Source organism: Melospiza melodia, chromosome 15 (genome assembly GCF_035770615.1).
Source record: "Melospiza melodia melodia isolate bMelMel2 chromosome 15, bMelMel2.pri, whole genome shotgun sequence".
NCBI classification, from domain to species: Eukaryota; Metazoa; Chordata; class Aves; order Passeriformes; family Passerellidae; genus Melospiza; species Melospiza melodia.
The window spans coordinates 8,781,508-8,802,838 of record NC_086208.1 but is presented as its reverse complement, the minus strand read 5'-3'; the positions used below and the strand labels follow the sequence as shown (position 1 = coordinate 8,802,838).

The 21,331-nt window shown below is 44.4% G+C and overlaps 1 protein-coding gene across 8 annotated transcripts in view; it reads right to left on the bottom strand.

Annotated features, from left to right (window-relative positions):
- MYO5A (myosin VA) overlaps window positions 1-21,331 on the bottom strand; it is a 100,851-nt gene that overhangs the window by 41,451 nt on the left and 38,069 nt on the right. For all 8 annotated transcript variants that reach the window (XM_063169665.1, XM_063169666.1, XM_063169667.1 and 5 more), the window contains exons 5-13: window positions 14,729-14,885; window positions 9,690-9,833; window positions 8,840-8,921; window positions 7,313-7,420; window positions 6,741-6,847; window positions 4,175-4,440; window positions 3,545-3,626; window positions 1,068-1,208; window positions 195-320 (exon numbers count right to left, since the gene is read on the bottom strand). In XM_063169665.1, coding sequence (XP_063025735.1) covers window positions 195-320; window positions 1,068-1,208; window positions 3,545-3,626; window positions 4,175-4,440; window positions 6,741-6,847; window positions 7,313-7,420; window positions 8,840-8,921; window positions 9,690-9,833; window positions 14,729-14,885 — 1,213 coding nt within the window. The remainder of the gene's footprint in view (window positions 1-194; window positions 321-1,067; window positions 1,209-3,544; window positions 3,627-4,174; window positions 4,441-6,740; window positions 6,848-7,312; window positions 7,421-8,839; window positions 8,922-9,689; window positions 9,834-14,728; window positions 14,886-21,331) is intronic.

The window sequence follows — 21,331 nt, the reverse complement described above, 5'->3', positions numbered from 1 at the left end:
TGGAGCAGGTGATGGAGTCAGGAGCTCCTGTGTGTGCCTGCACAGCTGCCAGCTCACCTTCCCCTCCTGATGGGGCTTTGGGGCAGCAAGAGCTGAGCACAGCCAGGGATGGCACTGCCAGTCTCTGCCTGCAGCAGCCCCAGGATGCCCTCCCACACACCAGCAGAAGAGCAGCACTGCAGGAACATCCTTACCTTGTCAGCAAAGTGCTTGATGATAAAGGCTTTATTTGACATACGTGGCTTTTCAAAGAGAGCACATTTATTCAAATGAGTATTGTAAAGTTTTTGGGCCCAAGAGTCGTCTGAGCCTTTTGGCATCTATGGAAAAGAATACAGAACACATTTAAAATGTCTTGAGAACTTTTCAGCAGCAAAAGCATCTAAGATGGGGGACAACACTTGATGATTTCCTTTCCCATCCCAGCTCCTCAGATTCCTAGCACTGCCAGAAGCAAGGACACAGTAACCAGCTGTGTGCTTGCCATTTCCACACTGGGCACTGCAGCAGGTGGGACAGCTGCTGGGACACACCTGACACCAACTATGCCTCCAGTGTCACACCTGAAGGCAGAGACCCCAAAGGCACGTCACCAGACTGAGCAGAACTCATGCACCTCCATTAGAGATTTCTTGTGATAAATAAGAACCCCAAGATGGGTTTCCACTGAGGCAGACACACTCTGAGCTGTACGTGGCTTGGCATAAAATAAACCAAGATAAAAGACAAAGGGTGAAACACTAAGCAAGAGGCAATTTGGGGAAATCTGACAGGACCAAGGACTGCACTCACTTATCCTCAGGGAATGGAAAACTGTCCAAGTTCAAACAAAGTTGGTCAGAGACCCAGGAGCAGCTACAGATACATGATGGAGGGGAAGGGGTGGGGAATTCATTACTGAAACCATTTGTTCTCCTCCTGTAATTGACAGTTCTGTTTGTTTGCTTCCCAAATTCTTGCCCCATCAGTGTCAAAATGACAACTCTCTGCAGGTGACTTGTCCCTGTGAGGCCCAGAAGCAGGACAGCTGATGACCTCTCCCTCTGTGAAAGCCCTTGAACACACACCTTGCACTCCTCATCCAACAGATCCAGAACTCCCATTTTGGCCTCTATGAGGTTGATGCAAGGCTGATTGTCATAGAAATCAATCAAGGTCCATGGTATTTGTTCCTTCATATATTCTTCTTGTTCCAGCTTAAAGACATGCTGCAGGGTAAAAGGAAAACAGTTTTCTGTGAAATGAAATGCAGAATAAATACATTGAACTCTCAACTGGATTCATCTTGGCACATTAACCAAGGCTGTCAAGTGACACACTAGTTCAACTGAATAAGCTCTTTACCAAGTGTATGAAAAATAAATTAACCTTTTTTCCTGGCCTAAAAACAACAGTCCAAACTAAAGCACTCCATATTCTCTGCAAATATCCTATCACTATTACTATAAGTTCTTTTCTCTTATAAAAACCAACACAAAACTTAAAGTGCTGGAACAGCAACCTATGAAGTGAGATGTGCCATGCTTTTATGATTTGGAAATTATGAACACTGCTTTATTTCAAGCAAAGTTTCACTATAAATACTTTTGTGTTTCCTTATAAAATAACAGAGCTTTATTTCCTCTTAAATTGCTGCTGATTTTTTTCCTAACATGACACATTTCATTAAAATTTACTCTTCAGCAAAAGAAGCATTAGAAGTGAAGGAGCATTAGAACTAGAAATCCTTTAAGGAAAATTCTGTGACAGATTTATCTGGTATGAAGATCAGTAACCATGTAGTATTTATTCAAAAATATTATCACAAACAACCTGCTCAGCTTTAATGAAACATGCATAAGAGATGAATTTAAACTTCAGGAAAAAACAGAATAAGATATTAAACAGGCAAACTGTGGTCTTAATAGAACAAGCACTTTGAAAATCCAAAAAAGACTGCTGACTCCAGTTATTTTTGATGATGTTTCATCCCCCACCTACATTTTTGTGCACACTGAGTGCTGCTGTGGCAGGTGAGCATGTGCTGGGAGCACCCCCAGCAGCATGGGCAGGGTCTGGGGGTGCCACAACACTGAACTGGGGTGCCAGACCCAGCTGCCCTGAGCCCAGTGCACAGCCCACAAACGCCTCACAGCTCCCCAGTCTGTCTGCAAGGCAGCAGAAAGCTACCCAGACAAAGCTGTTTATGCCTTTATTTCATTAGCTTAACGCCATCCTCCCCAGCACTGCGCTCCTGAACCGCGCCCGTGGGAGCCATTCCCACCCTGCACCTGGCAGCAAAGCCCTGGCAGCACTCTACTGCCAAGATCCAACCCCAGATGTGCAAGGAAACAGAAACCTGTGTTTTCACTGTGAAGGAACCAGCAATTAGGTGATGAGAAATGCATCAGACCTGATTTTCCCTGTGGGCGGCAGGCACCAGGCAGGGCAGGGTGGTCGGGCAGTTCCCAAACGGCCTCTCCTCAGCCAGGCTCAGGCTGGTCCAGGCAGCCACAAGGTTTTAATTCAAAACAACCTCCTCCTGTGTGCCTGCATGGCTGCCCAACAGGTCCATGCTCACCAGCACCAGGTTTGGGAGCTTGGCAAGCACCAACACAACAGCCCTGTCACCCCCTCCTTCATGAGGCAGGCGCTTACAGCAATGGCATGAGAGGGAAGGGAACAGGGGCACAGCTATCTTCACTGAAGAAGAGAACCATTAGAGCTCCTACAGCAACTAGATTTTGCTGTAAGCTGAGAAAACTCCAAGACACCCTGTGCCTAGCAGTTACATCACCCCACTCACGGAGCTGAAGCCAGCCATGGCACTACCCACATGGAAAGGGCATGCCAGGGCTGGAAAGGTGCTCTGCTCCAGCACTCCCTGACACGCTGGGATGAACCATGGCACAGGGGATCTGGCCCTGGGAGCACACACTGCCACACAGGCAGGATCACAACCAGAGTTCAGAGCTCCCCTGGCGCTGCGGCAGAGCCTAGCAACAGGCCTGGCAGAAATAACTCGCCTGATCATGATGCAGGTAAGAGATGTAACTGCAAACGTCACTGAGGCTGAGGGGAGAGTCGTGATCTCTCTGGAGGAGGGGGAAGAGCCGCCTCCTGCCTCACGTCATGCATCACCTCCAGCAGCAGCCAAAAGCCCAAAAAGGAACCGCGGGGAGGGAGCGCGGGCGGAAGCTCCGGCAGTGGAGCTGTGCTCTGCTCTGCCCCTCCAGGGGCTCTGGGGTTATGGACACACCTCTCACTCCAACCTCACCCTCACAGTGCTCTCCCTGACAGGCAATTGCGGGGTCTTAATTGCCAAGCACTGCTTCTGCCTTATAATTGTTACTGTGATCGGAATTTCAAACAGTCCCAGAGCAGCAGTTAGTCATAAAATCTATTTTGAGAAGATAGTCGATCTTCCCCCATCCCTCAAAGCCCACGGCCAGGACAGCTGCTTAATAGACTGAAGGAATTCATCCTAACCACTGGGGAGCCAATTAGCAGAGTGGACTTGGATGAGGGGAAAGGGAAGAGGAAATGCCAGTCACTTCCTACTTACCATATTGAACTGCTGCTGCAGTTTTTCATTGGCATAGTTGATACAGAACTGTTCAAAGCTGTTGATTTCGAATGTTTCAAATCTGAAATATGAATACACTCAAAATTACTAGTGTACTAAAAAGAAAAAAGATAAAATTACCCCAAAAGTTTAAATTCTCTCCCTCCAGTTAAATTCATTGAATTATTTCAGGCACAAATAGCATGGGTCCAGCAAGAGAAGACACAGTGAAATGCCAATTGCACTACATAGGCACTTTAGTGATGCTCCCTCTCTAGACAGGGATGAGGAACTCAGTGAAAGGACTGATGTTCCTGGAGAGCACATTAGTTATCTTTGTAACTGTCACCTTGGAGGAACCTGACGTGAAAATTGCTTTGTAACTTTCCAAAATGCAACAGAGAAATAAACTACTAACAGCAAAAAATCTGAAATCCCACTATAAACGTTGAAGTCATGACAAAGATCTTAGTGTGTCAAAACTAAACACCCACTTCCTTCAGGTGGAATAAGCAGCTGCTAAGGTTTGGGGGTTTTTTGTGTAATCCATGCAGTGCTAGGTGATAAAGACAAGAATGCTTTGCAGTCAGATAATTATGTAAGAGTGCCATATCTCTGACAAAAACTCACCCATAGATGTCCAACACCCCGATGAAAGAATGCTGTTTTACAGCAGCATGAAGGGCTTTGTTCACATGATCTACAATCCAGTTGAAGAGGTTAGCATAGATATGTTTGGCAAGTGCATCTCTGGCATTGATGGCGTGAAGTTTGGAAATTGGCTTGATGTAAGTTTCAGTGGCAGTGGCGAGCTTCCTATGGCAAAGCCAGTGGGCCATCTCCTCGTACTCCACACCCATGAGGTCACAGAAGATGGTGAGGGGCTCATGCTTGGGCTAATAAAAACAGACTCATTAGATATTGAGACATATTACCCACAGCAAACATTCAATCATGCCAACAGAAGTGCCTGCCTGCAGTGACCCCACAATCAGCAGCAACAGCAGCTTCCTCAGCTCTTCCTCCTTCAAAATGTAGCAAGTTCCCTGCTCACTTAGCACACTCACATTGCTGAAGTGAACCAGTGAAGACTCTTCCTCAAAAGCATTTATTGTACTATACTTATGCTCACCAAAAGGCTTCACACACAGGGGTCCTGCAAGCTTCACAAAAATTAATCATCTGGCTTCTCTGGTGGACTTGTGTTTGGAATTCTTACAGCTGTGTCAGGCCAAATGGCCAGAGCTCCTGAGAGGGGCTCTAGACTGCTCACACACAGCTGTGGCAGGGAGGGATGGGCAAGGAGCAACACAGCTTGAAATACAAGTGTGGAAGGGCTTCAGTGCTCTGGTCTCAGTACTTAAAGTATTTTCTCAGTGAATTCTGGAGACAAACACTAAGAGATTGCAGCACACTAATGATGTTCTCTAGCTGTCAAATGGAACTGTACAAGAGAAAAAACCTGAACTTTGCTTAACTGGGTAAGATCAACCAGTGAGGCTTGTACGTTGAGATGGGTATGTAAGGTTTCTGCACAAGGATCAGTGCAGTACATTCACCACTCCATAGATACCACACTCAGTGACTAACATGCCAACTGATCACTAGACATCAAGGAGGACAGACAGGTCTTTCCTCCCCAGGAGCTCCCCTACAGCACTTGCTCACCACGCTCCCGTGGCACCTGGTGGCTCAGCAGCACTGACAAGCACTGTCTTGACAAGGACAGATGGCAGAGGACTGTCACCACATGTCCTACAGCTTCAGGGTACATCAGCTTTAAATATTTCCACATCCTTGTGACTTCTCTGGGGCTTCTTCTACTTCTTACAGCATACAGGCCCCATGCAGCTACACCTCCAAAATCCAATTAACTGAGCATGTTTTACTGCCTTGGAAGACAGTAATAAAGTAATAATACTTATGAACACTGCACAAAAGAGTGTCACATTAGGGTTGCTCAAGCTGACATTAAACAAACTGATTTATTGCCACTGCAGCATAGGGAGCCCTTTGCTGAGCACTCTGCAGTACACTGCTCCTTCCCAGCAGAGCAGTGTGCATGGCCAGAGCTCTGGGGTGACATGGCAGTGACAGGGAACAGGTAATGGTGTCCCTGAGCACACATCCACCACTGCCTGCCAGGTGTTGCCAGGCCAGGACCTGCAGGTTTTCACCAGCTCAGCCAGTGGGATTCCTGCACTGGAGATACCATCACAACACAGGCAAGCTCCTCATGTCCTGGGGCTCATCAGCTTTCTACCTGTTACCATTAAAGGAGCTTTCTGTGTAGTGAAAACCTTTATAAGGCACCAAGGAGCCTGACTGCTGCTGTGGTTTCAAAGCAGCTGTGAGACCCCACGGGCAGGGGGTGTCAGGGCAGGAACACCCATCACCCACAAAGGACCTGCTGCTGTCTCAGCTCCAGAAACTGCCACTGCAGATTCCTGAGAAAGGCACTGACAGTGAGAAAAGAAAAAACTCTGGAAGTGTTGCTGCTATTGCAAAAGAGAGAAAGTTGATGGCTGTGCAGGCCAGCAGTAGACATTCAAAGAGAGGAAAAAGGAGAAACTGCTCCCTCTGATTCCAAAGAAGAGATCAGCCAGAACTGTTTTGTTTCTCAACTCCAGAATATGAGTAAGAAGCCTGGGCCCTCACCAATGAGGAGGGTTTTTCAGATCAGACTATTCAGTACTTGTTGTTGATCTCCAAGGCAAAAAAGAACTGATAAAACCATGACACTTAGATGAGTCACACAAATCATATCTGTATATCCTATGCTTATGTCTAAGCACCCCAGAGGCATTTGTTTTGCAATTATTTAGGGCATTCTGGCACTTCACACGAAAAAAACCCATCTGGCAAAGCATTTACTGTGTGCAGGGAAGATATTCATGCAGGAATAGAAGATCTAGACATCTGCTCAGGACTTCAAAGCTAGCCTGCCTACCAGACTTTTCTAGGGCAGATCAATTACAGCTATTATTGTGTACCAGTGTTATAATACAGAGGAGCACTGTCTAAAGCCTCTGAACTGAGGAGAGTTGAATCTATCTGCAAAAAACGGCGAAAATGTTAGCAAATTAGAAATAAACCCATTTCCATTTCACTCCTTTTCCGAAGAGGTCCCTGCAAACAAGCAGAAGGCAGAGCTGTCAGGGAGCACTCCGTGCCCTTCAGCTGATCTGCCACTCACAGGAACAGTGCAGCTGTCAGAATCCCGAGATGCAAACTCCACGTTGCCCAGGTGAAGGATGCCAGCCAGGATTCGAAAAATTCCCATCTGGTACGAGTCACTAATCCCTGGAAAAATAATGAAAAAAAAATGAATAAAATGGTTTGAATGGAGAGAGCTGCAGTTGATTAAAAATTTGTTAAGGAGAGAACAGTGACTGCTGTGTGTGACTTTGACATTTGACAGTACTAATTGGTTCCACTTCTATAAAAAATGTTTTACAACCAGATGAAACAAAACTTCATTAAAATGAATCATTTAATTTGCTGTTTCAAAGTGTTTTGTCAGTGACCTCCAGCACTGTATTTGTTACACCAAGGGAATCCACCATTTATGTTCACATAATGTCCTTATACTTATACTACAATATCTTCTTTAAATATCTTCTCCATGCAATAGAAGTATCTCAGTCCCGAGGTTTATCCAACTCTCCTCATTCTAAACACAACAGAGTATGAAAATAATACACAAATAATATAGAAAACACTTGCTAGTCTATCAGATTTAGGCTATGACTGTGATTTACCAATTACCTAGCAAAGTGCAGGCCTGCCTGGTGTTCACCATCTCCTTAGCATCATCAACACCATCAATCACAGGGCTTCCACCTTGCTTTGTATAGTGAAAATAATTTGCATTCCCTGTAATAATAAAGAATACATATTTTACACACATTGATGCAGAAATCCACAGCACATCTTAAAGCTGTGTCATGGTTAAGTTGCTCTTGGCAGAATCCATGATCTAACATATGTACATTTTCACCTTCTGGCCCACTTATACTAAAGAGCATTTTTTTCAAGATTTAACTGTGCAAGTCAGTATTCTTTAAGCTACCTGGTTCCCACAGTAGGTCCTCAAGCATATTCTCTACCTAACCTTGGTTCAGACATGCACAGTTGTGGAATAATCACTTTGGAAGCAGTTCCTCTCCATGCCTGAGCCAACCACTTACACAGCAGCCCCAGAGCTGAGAGCAGCAGCACTTTGGAGTTATGTGACAGATATTACCATGCTATTACTACCTCAGGATATTATATTTTGACCATCTTCTTTCTCTTTTCTAATTTATGGCCTGGCTCAGCCTTATGAGCGTCTGTCCTCCTCTCAGGCTGAGAAGTCAAGGTTGGAGCAGAGGGAGCTTCACACTGCTCTGGGGACAGCACTGGGCTGCACTGGGAGACCAGCAGCTCTCCTGGGTAAATTCCTATGGTTTCATGCTTCCAGCTGCACTAACAGACTCCTTTTCTTCTGATCAGCCAAGGTTCCAAGAATGCTGAAAGAGAAGTCTGCTAAATGGCTTCTTCAGTTATAATGACATCAGTTCCTTTCTTTCCTGTGTTAGCAGATGTGAATCCTAAATGTGCCAGGGTGGTGCAGAAGAGCAGAGAAACACTCTAAAACCAGAACAGTATTTCAGAAACCAGCACAGGCTGTGCAGCTTTCCTACTATGAAATTGACTTTTAAAAATATACTGAAGCACTGCAATTTATACTGAATTTTTAAATGGGGACATGATTGCCTATCTAAGGTCATCATTACACTTTTCTTTTACAAAGCACCAACTCCTGTCAAATGAGAAACCTTTCTTCTATCAACATTTTAATTTGAAAAAAAAAATTCCCTCATCTGCTTTTTGATCATCAGGTCAGCAGAGACTAATGTAATTGTTGCTACAGCCCAAGTAAAAGTAGGCAGATGTAAAATAAGCTTTTCAGACACTTATATCAGAAAGGGTAAAATTCTCTAGTGGCTGGAACAACGGAGAGAGGGTTTTAAAGAACTAAGAGAAAAGAATTTCACCCTCCAGGACACAGTAAGTCCTATTGATTGCAACTGCAGTGTATTAGAGTCTGCTGAATAAACAAATCTGTTACTTTTGTTCTTTCACAAAACCACAAAGTCCAAGGTCTATAATTTTAGTTATTCTCAATACATTTTAGTATTTAAGAGTTTAGAATTTAAAAGCCAGCAATTCTTCTTTTGGGTCTTTGGCTCAGAAAGCTCAGAGATGCTGCTGTCCCCACAAGCACACACCACAGCAATGTGAATGTCATACCTAAGCGTAGAGTTTTAAACTCAGGCAATACTGCAGAGGCACAAAGCTGGTAAAAGATGTGGTAATTTCTCTCCTCTTCTGCCTTTAAAAAGAAAGAAATTTGTTATTTTTCACCACTTAACAAGTGGCAGAAACAACCATGAGCAGAGTTGAATTACTACGTAAAATGCTTTCTCTAGCAATGCATTAAGAGCACAGAAGCCACCTGGAAAAAAGCAAGATAAATCAGCATCTACCACTTCCTTCTTGGTTAATTTAATACATTTTCAACAGCAAGAAGCATGCAGACATTTTCATTTAAAAAAAAAAGTATGATTTCACTTTTCTGAACTGTAGATTACTATTATTTATAGATCAGGATTCTATAAGTGAGTGAAGTGATCATACTCAGAAGTTTTTCATTTTCCAAAAATAGCTAACACTATTTGCCTCAGCATTTATAGTAATCTGGTAAAGGAAGTATCTTCCTTGCCAAGACAAAGTCTGAATTATAAAATGAAGGACAAACACAGCTCAGAAGGTGATGACTCATGACCAACACCGTAATTCTGAACTTAAGCACTCTAAATTCCATACCTCCAAACCAAAAGGAAATGAAAAATACTCTCTTCCAGCTAAACCATGTGCTATAACTGTCTCTTACTTCTAAAATATACAACAGCTCTTCAAGTAACATCCCCACAGGGTACAACCCATAATTATTATTGTTATATCTTTAGGCAGCCAGTCAAGGACAAGTCCATTTTTACTGAGCTCTAGACTATAAGGTAGGCAAATCTGGAGAGAAGTGTGGGGCACTGGATTGGTTCAAGTATGACATAACAAAATGAAGAGATGACATCAGACTTACCTGAAACACCACTCTGGACTTTTCCAAGAGGTAAGTTCTCATGTTAGCACCAATGATTCGATACCTCTTATCAAAGCCAATCTCAATGTATTTACCAAAGCGACTGCTGTTGTCATTCCTGGTAGTTTTGGCATTTCCAATAGACTGGGAAAAGGGAATATGGTAAAGGTTAAACAGCTTGTAGAAATTAACACATCTATTTAACCACCTACATGGCTCATAAACATTTAACAACATTAATTGTGTTCTGGTTTAAAAATAGTCAAAAACCTAATGAAGGATGGTCTCTGCCTGGTCAGCAAGTTACATCAAAATAGTTATTTCATTAATATAAGATTGGGAGCTGATATTCCTAGCAATTCACTTCCACATAATCTAATTCTACAGCTAAAAATCCTTTATTGTTCTTTGAAGTCTTTCAAAAGGAAATAAAGAGTCTAACTGAAAGCTCACATACACAACGACTTCTTTCAAAGACAATAAAACTGTAAGAATTATTTCACCTGTATATATTTATATGTGTTGGTGTATATATACATCTACAGTACTTGCAGCTTTTGAAAGTCTACCTGTTACAAACCCACAGCCCACTCTGTTCTGCCTAACAGTTTATGATTACTAATACTCTCTAATCACCACATTTCCAAACTATTACTGCAAACATAACATTTAAAAATATTTACTGTGTGCCTAAGCATAATCTAAAAATTAACGTGCATAGACTCATGTCATGTCAAACTGAACCCTTTCCACAGCAGCTTGGTTACTGCCCCAGAGACAGCCCTGGATGCTGCCCTGCCTCATCTAAACTTTCTCAGATTAATTCAACACAGCTCCACACACAACAAACAATTCCTTGTGCATTTCCTCTATATTACATAATAAATGATGACTGTGGATCCTCCATGGTGCAATTCTGCCTTACCTCCTCAGCACTGGGGTTCACCCCACAGCAGGTACCAGCTGGACACATCAGAATGGAAGGCACACAAATCACAACACACTGCACTCCAAACAAAAGCATTTTCTCTTCTCAATCAAATGAGAAATTCACCTTCTAAAAAATTCCTAAAGCTATCTCTGTATTAACAGGAATGGCATTTGGAATGTCTGAGATGCAGCACACTGCCCCTCATCACAGGGCACTGTGTGTGTTACCAAGCCCCAAGTGCATCACTGTATCTGTGTCCAAATTCCCCAGTCCACACAGCCATCCCCTGGAGCTCTGTACTGAAACAAACCTCAGACAAACAAATGAGAGCAAGCAGCCCTGCTGAGAATCCCAGGTCTGCAGGCAGGAGGGCAGTGGATGGCTCAGTGCCAGCTGGTACAGCCCGGCATTGGGGTGTCAGAAACCCCACGGGAGCAGCAGCAGCAGCACGGACACCCAGCAGGGCAGGTGCCAGAGTGGGCATCAGATGGAAAAAGGATCTAGGAACAAATCCCATCTCTGCACTACTAAGAAACACCAAACTCATTCAAACTGAATGTACTCTAACCGCACTCCTGCATTTTTTTTGAAAGAAGAAAATGATTGCTACTGTGAAGTACTTTGCTTTTGTTGGTAGCAATACAATACTATAATATTTCAGAGACCAATTATTCCTTTGAAAGGTATTACTGATAAAAACAAAGTCTTTGGGATTATCAGATTGCTTGCCTGAATACATACAAAGCTGTACTATTTGCAGAGCTATAGAGGGTAACAAAAAATGAGAGGCAGGAAATGACATAAAAGGTGTGTTTTAAGACTTACTGATTTCCACATTTGCAATAGGGAAACAGTATATAGTTATTGACTACAAAAGTAGTCAAATAGTTGCTAGAAATGTATAGTTGCCTCTTGACATTACTGAGTATTTAGTAGGCTAAGATAATGTGATGGTTGCTCCTAAAACATTGATGTTTAGGATGTCCAAATAGAAATTTAAAAATTAAATAGCCTTCTGCTCCTAAGATTTCACAGCCAGCTCAGCAAATGAGGAGTTTCCAGTTTCTAAAATGAAGCACTCATTTTCTTCCTCAAATATATGGGTTAATTTGTGTTTCTACTGATTAATCAACTAAAGAATTCAAAACATTAATTATGCTATCATAAGAATTTGTCTCAACAGCAAATTTTACAACACTCACTCTAAAGGCAATTTAAAGTTCAAGTGTTGGAAGTTAAAAAGATAACTTTTGTCCAATTATAATAATGTTTAAAGCAACTGAAATATATATTTAGATATACCCATATTCACAAAATTGTTATCCCTAGAAAATAAAAATAAAGCACCCCCACTGATTTTAGTGGAAGCTCTTTTAGTCCACAGTTTAAACCTCCTTGCTTTTGGAAATTAATTCAGATAATTAGAGGTGAGCTGATGGCCCCTGACTGGGAGGTGGGGCCCAAGGGCTGAGAGAGCAGGATGTTTGCTTTGGGCTTTGAGACCAAACAGAAGGGGTGCAGGGAAACCTGCAGAGCCTGTGTTCCACAGGGCTGTCACTGCAGGCTGATGGGAGCACACCTGGGGCCACTGCTGTGCTGGCCAGGGGGGGCTCAGCACCTGCTCCCATCAGCCACACACGGGGGTCAGCGTGGCCCTGGCTGGGACATGGCCCCTCCTGCAATCCCTGCAAGGGAGCCCTGGCTGGGATGTGGCATCTCCTGCAATCCCTGCAAGGGAGCCCTGGGTGGGATGTGGCACCTCCTGCAATCCCTGCAAGGGAGCCCTGGCTGGGATGTGGCATCTCCTGCAATCCCTGCAAGGGAGCCCTGGGTGGGACGTGGCACCTCCTGCAATCCCTGCAGCACTGCAAGGGAGCCCTGGGTGGGATGTGGCACCTCCTGCAATCCCTGCAGCACTGCAAGGGAGCCCTGGCTGGGACGTGGCACCTCCTGCAATCCCTGCAGCACTGCAAGGGAGCCCTGGCTGGGACATGGCCCCTCCTGCAATCCCTGCAAGGGAGCCCTGGCTGGGATGTGGCACCTCCTGCAATCCCTGCAGCACTGCAAGGGAGCCCTGGCTGGGATGTGGCATCTCCTGCAATCCCTGCAGCACTGCAAGGGAGCCCTGGCTGGGATGTGGCCCCTCCTGCAATCCCTGCAGCACTGCAAGGGAGCCCTGGCTGGGATGTGGCATCTCCTGCAATCCCTGCAGCACTGCAAGGGAGCCCTGGCTGGGATGTGGCACCTCCTGCAATCCCTGCAGCACTGCAAGGGAGCCCTGGCTGGGATGTGGCACCTCCTGCAATCCCTGCAGCACTGCAAGGGAGCCCTGGCTGGGACGTGGCACCTCCTGCAATCCCTGCAGCACTGCAAGGGAGCCCTGGCTAGGACGTGGCACCTCCTGCAATCCCTGCAGCACTGCAAGGGAGCCCTGGCTGGGATGTGGCATCTCCTGCAATCCCTGCAGCACTGCAAGGGAGCCCTGGCTGGGATGTGGCACCTCCTGCAATCCCTGCAGCCCTGCAAGGGAGCCCTGGCTGGGATGTGGCATCTCCTGCAATCCCTGCAGCACTGCAAGGGAGCCCTGGCTGGGATGTGGCCCCTCCTGCAATCCCTGCAGCACTGCAAGGGAGCCCTGGCTGGGATGTGGCACCTCCTGCAATCCCTGCAAGGGAGCCCTGGCTGGGATGTGGCATCTCCTGCAATCCCTGCAGCACTGCAAGGGAGCCCTGGCTAGGACGTGGCACCTCCTGCAATCCCTGCAGCACTGCAAGGGAGCCCTGGCTGGGATGTGGCATCTCCTGCAATCCCTGCAGCACTGCAAGGGAGCCCTGGCTGGGATGTGGCCCCTCCTGCAATCCCTGCCCCAGCTCACCCTGCCCCACTGCTCCCTGGGGCAGCTGCAGCTCCTTGGCTTCCTCCCACGGCCGGACCTTGGGTGAGTCCCTGCCCAGCACAGCACAGCTCGTTTCACCCCACAGAAGGAATTTCCACACAGCACCACAAACCAGGCAGCATTACCTTGTGACAGACACACACAATGTGATGGGGCAGCTATAGTTTGAGTATCATGAACTCCTCATGCCAGGAGGAAAGGAGGAATAAAACACAGGTCATTTTTAAAAATACCTGAGGAAAAAAACAATGGCAGCATTTTGCATTTCACGTTTCACTGCATGCACCCTATTTACTCATGATCTTCCACACTGCAGAGATGCCCAACATCTACCAAAGCATGACCATGTGTGTGCCTATGGACAGAGCTACTTCCCTCCAGAAATTCCCCCAAAACTTTCTCTCTGATGAATCATTTCTTAACAGAGTTCCTTAATTTCAGAGCCACAATCTGAAACCACATATGTAGGCAAAGACACGAGAAACCATTCAGATAAGTCTAAGAAATCTTTCCTGCTTGCTGTGATATCAGAATTAGTGTCTCCTGAGCTTCCCAGAGAACAGAAGCCCTTAAGCAGGAGGAATTGTACACATAGTGTGTTGTCTCAAAGTCTATTGCTAGCACCTGCCCTCCAAACCCTTGGGACTTTACTACAGGTGGTTACAACAATTTCCAGAACAGAAACATGAATCTGAGCTAATTATAGCAAAATTATGTCTTCCAATATGTTTTTTCCCTCTGAAAGAAATGGTGTGCATCCCATGCAACTTTGTTTCCTCAGTCTCTCTTTTCTAATTTTATTTCCTGAAATTCAACATTTGCTTTACTTCCTTTCAGAGTACAATCCACTGTGTGATGTTCATATCTGGTGGGTAAGACCAACAGCTTTATCCTCTTTGGATACACACAAAACCAGTCTTCTCCAATTGCATTTGGCCAGCAGGCTGGGAACTACCAGTTACAAAGCTGAAGAGACTCAAAGCAGTATTCACATTAAAATTACTTGATGTGAAATATGTTAGCAATATTGAAATATTACCTCCCACCTTCTCTCAGTCTTTCATAAATGAGCAACTCCTTGTAAATGGATTAGACACAAAATTGTAATGTATATTTAGAAATGTTTTTAGGAAGCATGGACTGCTCTCTATTGAATGTTTGTCCCAGTACTGGCAGCAGCTGGAGGGGGGTTTGGGGCAGCAGCTCTCTTACCTCCATGATGGGGTTGGAGGCCAGGACCTTCTCCTCGACGTTGGCTTCGCTGGCAGACCCGCTGACCGTGGCAAAGTACCTCATGGCATACTTGGCAGAGACAGTCTTGCCAGCTCCAGACTCCCCACTGACGATGATGGACTGATTCCTCTCATCCCTGGAACACAAACTCACGTTAATTCCCAGCTGCTCTCTCACTACCTGCCCCTGCAGCTACTGCTACCCACAGTCTGTGGCACAGGCTCCACGGCATTGTCAGTGGTCATTAGCAAAGGCCACGAATGCCATCTGACAGAGGGAGGCATCAACAGCAGGGTCAGCCACAGAAACCTTTGGTCCCTCTGCTCTCATCACCAGCTTATCCCAGAATTGTTCTGAATCTGAAAAATTCAAGCATGGCTGGTCAGGACAGAGGTAGCAGCTCTGGAGCAAAGACAGTGCCTTTGTTGAGGGAAAAATTCTTCTATTGTAAAAAAGAATAATTTCCATTTGGTTCTAAAATAATTTTCTCTCAACTCACAGAGAACTCTGTGCATAAACCCAACTATGAGTAAACAACACACTACAAAACACAGAAATTAACATTAATAGAGCCTGAAACTTTTAAAATAAAGACCATATGTGCTTTACAAAGCTTTTACATTTTCAAAGCAAATGAAATTTTAAAAAAAGGCTATTTTCCACACTAACATGAAAAGAAGCAAAAAGAGGAATAAAACTTCCCCCCAAAGCTTTACAGAGCTGGGGCTGGAACAGAGAGAGCACAGCCCAGGTACAGAGCAGGCTGTACAGCCCAGGAGCTGTGAATGACATTTCAGACAGCACAGGGGCCACCAAGCAGGGCGCTCTGTGTGCCTGGGATGGCTTGCAGTAACAATAAAGATTTCCAGATGAAAAATGAAGAAGAAACCCTCTTGTTTCTTCCCCATTCCCCCTCCCAGAGTTCACTTGTGGCAGTCAGAGGTGTGTGGGAGAGAGCCTGTGGCTCAGGAAGCTGCAGGAGTTTCATGGATCCTCCTGCTCAAAGAGAGCAGGATGCAGGAGAAATCCAAGAAAATGCCTAAAAATGCACTTTTAAATGGGACAAGTGGTAGCAAACAAGACAGTTCCTGCAGTGAGTCAAAACCAACCACTTCTTCATAGGATTGGCACCATTCTCTCTTTTTTCCTTCTGTGCTCCTTGAAATAGAAAAAAGAAAACCCCATGCCATTTAAAAATATGAAACTTCTGATCTGATTGCAGAGACTGCTTAACACAGGAGATAGGCAACAACATCACAAGCTTTTCATTTGTAGATCACCAGCTGTTTGATGCATTAAATATCATTAAATATCTGAATTCTGAGGAAGCTCTATGAAATGAATCCTCTGATGGTTGAGATTTTTTAGTTCCCAAAGTACAAAAAGCTTTCAGAAAACCAAGGAACTGAGACTCACTCAGAATTCTGACAAAACTGTCAATAAAAAACAAGCTCTTTTGCCAAGAAAAGCCATGGAAATAAAGGCGTCTCATTCTCACTGTCACATTCCTGAAGGACATGTGTGGGAGCATGGAAAACACACACTGGTTTTGCAGTCCTTAGTCTCTTCTCAGGAGTTCCACTTTTACAAAGACAGTAATGAAAAAATGAGTTTGAAATAATGCCTCCTTACCAATACTGTTGCTAATTAGCCAGAGTTTCCTTCCCCCGTGTCATAAGATATGAAGAGTTCTCTTCTCCTTAGCACACACTCGTGTGCCCAGGAATAAGGGATCCCTTATTTCATTCCTGAGTCCATACACACATCCACATTGCACCATTGCTCTGGAGAAGAGAGGCTTTGCTCTGTGTGTCTGCATATACTGCTGCTATCCCTTGTCACAGACATCTTTTATGGAAAATCCTTTCTTTAGGATTTTTCCTCCTGAGAAGCTGAGAGGCCTCAGGAACAAAATGTAAACAATGATTATCTGCTGCTGTGGAATGCAACAGGTGGATCTGTGACTGGCCCATGTTGGATTAATGGCCAATCACAGTCAGCTGGCTCGGACAGAGAGTCACACCACAAACCTTTGTTATCATTCTTTGCTATTCCATTCTTAGCTAGCCTTCTGATGAAATCCTTTCTTCTATTCTTTTAGTATAGTTTTAAAGTAACATATATTACAAAATAATAAATCAAGCCTTCTGAAACATGGAGTCAGGACCTCATCTCTTCCCTCAGACTCCTGTGAACATGGTCACTGTCCCTGCTGCAGGGACTGTGTGTGTGTGTGTGAGCTGCACACATTGCTGCTGTCCCTGCTGCAGGGACTGTGTGTGTGTGTGTGTGAGCTGCACACATTGCTGCTGTCCCTGCTGCAGGGACTGTGTGTGTGTGAGCTGCACACATTGCTGCTGTCCCTGCTGCAGGGACTGTGTGTGTGTGTGTGAGCTGCACACATTGCTGCTGTCCCTGCTGCAGGGACTGTGTGTGTGTGTGTGTGTGAGCTGCACACATTGCTGCTGTCCCTGCTGCAGGGACTGTGTGTGTGTGAGCTGCACACATTGCTGCTGTCCCTGCTGCAGGGACTCTGTGTGTGTGTGCACACATTGCTGCTGTCCCTGCTGCAGGGACTCTGTGTGTGTGTGTGCGTGTGTGCACATTGCTGCTGTCCCTCCTGTAGGGACTCTGTGTGTGTGTGTGTGTGCACATTGCTGCTGTCCCTGCTGCAGGGACTGTGTGTGTGTGTGTGTGCACATTGCTGCTGTCCCTCCTGTAGGGACTGTGTGTGTGTGCACACATTGCTGCTGTCCCTGCTGCAGGGACTCTGTGTGTGTGTGTGAGCTGCACACATTGCTGCTGTCCCTGCTGCAGGGACTGTGTGTGTGTGTGTGTGTGAGCTGCACACATTGCTGCTGTCCCTGCTGCAGGGACTGTGTGTGTGTGTGTGTGAGCTGCACACATTGCTGCTGTCCCTGCTGCAGGGACTGTGTGTGTGTGTGTGTGTGTGAGCTGCACACATTGCTGCTGTCCCTGCTGCAGGGACTGTGTGTGTGTGAGCTGCACACATTGCTGCTGTCCCTGCTGCAGGGACTCTGTGTGTGTGTGTGTGTGTGCACACATTGCTGCTGTCCCTCTGCAGGACTCTGTGGCTGCAGCAGGCACCAGGGCACACAAAGGGCTCCTCAGTGTCTGCAGCAGTGCCCTCCATCCACACTCAGGGCTGCTCTTGTCTCCCCCAGTACATTAATCCATTGTTCTGCTTTAACACACTGCACTGGCCATCCTCTAGTGTATTATTCTTTGTGCTGCTTGCCAGAGAGAAAGGAAAACACAACACCCCAGATCACACTGGAAGGGGAAAGGACAGTGCAGCACAACCCAAAGAGCAGCAGGGGATGAGCTCTGCCTGCCACATCCCCTTGGAGAGGGTGCTCTGGTCCTGCCAGGCAGCTGTGCCACCTCAGAAAGCTCTTTAATATGATAAAACTTTAAAGAAAAAAGAAACCACCACATTTAAAAGGAAAATAACAAGTAACCTAGCATCAAAGCCCCTTTGGATGATGTATGAAATGCAGTGAGAATTTTTTTTTTATGATTTGGTATAAGCAGTGGTCTAAAGAATAGCATCTGTTTATGTCAAGTGAAATTTTCATATTCAGGGTGTGCTAAGTACAAAACAAAATTTAGAAGACCAAAACAAAGGGAAAAATGCCCAGAAAACAAAAGTGACACCACTGAAGTTCTTTCTCAGATATATACTACACCTTTAGAGTTATTTTTAGTTAAATCATTAACCCCTGACCTTTGACCTGACATTTTGAGTACTTAACATGTTGCCAGTCAGGAAAAAAAAGCTATAATTATAACTTTCATCCAATGAAACAAGTAAGTAGGGCAACAGCTTTATGTGACACCTCTTTGCAGCCAGATGCCACATTTTATGCAATATTTCATCTTCCTGCAGTGTTTTTCTCTGCATAAAACAAGTAAATAGATGATTTTAAAATTAAGATTACTTCTGAATGGAGGGAACATTTTAATTATGCTTTTGCCAACAGAAATGAGGAAAAGCAATCTGGGAGATGAGAGGTGGAGGAGTGCTCTTTTCCCCAAAGGCAGATAGCAATCAGACCCCAGCACACAAAACTACATCACTGTGATGCAATATTAAGTCAAATTATCTTGAAAAGATAAGACTGAAAATTGACTGGGAGCAATTCACCACTCATGGAAACACCACATTATGTTCAGCATCACATGCAGCTTTTGCTCCTCTGAACAGCAGAAGAATAAAGGAATGACAGACCTACATTAAAAGTGCCATTTTAAGATGACAGACCCAGACATTTCACAAGCTGAAATGTGAAATGATGGGCTGGGGTTGCTTGCAGCAGAGGATTTGGTGCAGACCTCTGCTGTATAAATTCTCTCAGGACTATACTTTGGGAATCATGGGAGGGTAACAGCTATTTCTTGATAAACACAAGAATGAGGACACACTATGCAACACCTAACTGGCAATTTAAGGCATTTCCTATCACAAAAAATAATGCAGAACCATATTTCTGCATAGGCTGGTAACTTTTAAAGACAATTTCACTTTATCTACAAAATTTTGTTGACAGGCAGTATGTTTATGAGGAAATTCACTGTCAGAGTGCCAAAACTGAGAAGATTCAGCCTTACCTAGTTCCTGTAAGCTTGAGATTACAGCCTGCATAGCAACAGGGGCTTCTTGTGCTTGGAATAAACATTGCAAAATTTAACACTGAAGATAGCTTCTGCTCAAAGAAGGTTCAGCACTGAGGAAGACAGAGCGCTGCAAACTGCCTTGAGATATCTCCCATACAGAAAAGGGTTTTGCGGATTATGAATGAAATAACAGCACACAAGAAACCAGCAAGTGGTTTTAAAAGCATCACCTTGCTCTCAAGAGGTGAAAAAACCCCGTTGTTGAGGATGTGCATGTATCTTAATGCAATGCTTTTAACAGCACTGGCTACTTTGAATTTTGTATTGTATAAAATGTGCAGTAGATGCTTTCAGAAGAGCTCAGGGTGGAGGAACTGCTCCTCTCATGAGGGCACAGCTATCAGATATATTGGAAACAAGAGCAACACTCACTGGGCACCTCCAATTTGTACAGAATGCTGCAACAACACTGAGTAACCATTGACAGCTCTCATTATCCTGGACAGCTTGTAACAATTTTAGTTGACCAAAGGAAAAATTGAGGCAAAAAAAGAAAAACCAGTGCAAGAATTGAAACCTCAAAGTTGCTAATATTTTTTCAAACAATTTTCAAACAATTTTCATTCAAAATTGCACCCACTTAAGCTGCTTCCTACAAAACTCAAAATAGCTTACTGCTTCAAAGTCAGCACTTCCACAGCAAACTGTCCAAACAGATCAGGATAATCAAGACATACAGACTAAAAAATCCTTACAGATATCTCTGTTTACCTTCTTCCTCTGTACCAACTGAAAATCTCTCTCTGAAGCAGGAAAACTGAAAGTTAAAAACCTCTCTATCAATAAGCATTTCAGAGAGGATTAAAGAAGCCCAAAGCTTTTTTGAATCATCAAAGCACAACACTTTTTTTGTGCTTTTTTTGCTTCCCATGGCTGATGCACCAGATGTATCACTTGATCTTGGCTTTCAGACTCATGACTCCACAGCAAATAATGTTAAATACATGTATATGAGCACACCCCCCCCACAAACATCAACTTGGGAAAACAAACACAAGGAATACACAATTACTGACAACAAAAGGAACACAGAAATTATTGACATCAACCTCAATACTCCTGTCAATCCATTCATACCCAAGCTGCCAGCATCTCTCCCTGGACAAACTGTATCACTAACAGCTGATTTGGAAAGATTCTGATGTGGGCTTGGAAATGCTTGCCTGTGATGAACTACTTCAAAGCTGAATGGTCTCCATGTCACAACACAGATGAGCTTGGCAGAAAAGATCAGAGTGCAATATTCTTAATATATCAAGAAGAAAGCAAATAACAGGGCAATTTAATGAGAAGAACATTAGTGCTTAGGCTGCCTTTGATCCTAAACCATTTATGTTTGTTAACCTTGAGGACACTGCCAAGGTGCTGATGTTTCTAAGGAAGCTTCTTGTCAGGGTGATTTAAAGGCCACCACCTCCAGGAGATGATCTCTCCTCACTGCCTAAATGCTAAAAGGTTAATTAATTAAATCTCCTGGCTTTTATTTTTCCTCCCTTTTTTTTTTCTCCCCCTTGTGGAGCTGCTACTGCTTTATTCTTTTCTTTTGGAATAACAGGTTTAGGTTACGGGTAAGGGTATCAACCCCATTGCACATAATTTCATTTTTATTTAACTCAAAACAGCACAGACTATTGCTAAAGATCTGATGCTGTGATCTTCAAAAACTAAAATCCCCTCCTGCTTCAGTGCAAATACACAATCAATATCTTTTATTTAGCAGTGAGAATTTGGTCTTTATCTCACTACTGTTCATCTATTGCAGTTCTGTGGTGATAAGATAGACGTGTAAGGCTGAAATTGCTTTACATTTTTAAAACAGTGAATTTTCAATGATGAAAATACCCCAAATAACTGCCAGGGAAGGAAGCTGTGACTCAGGGAACT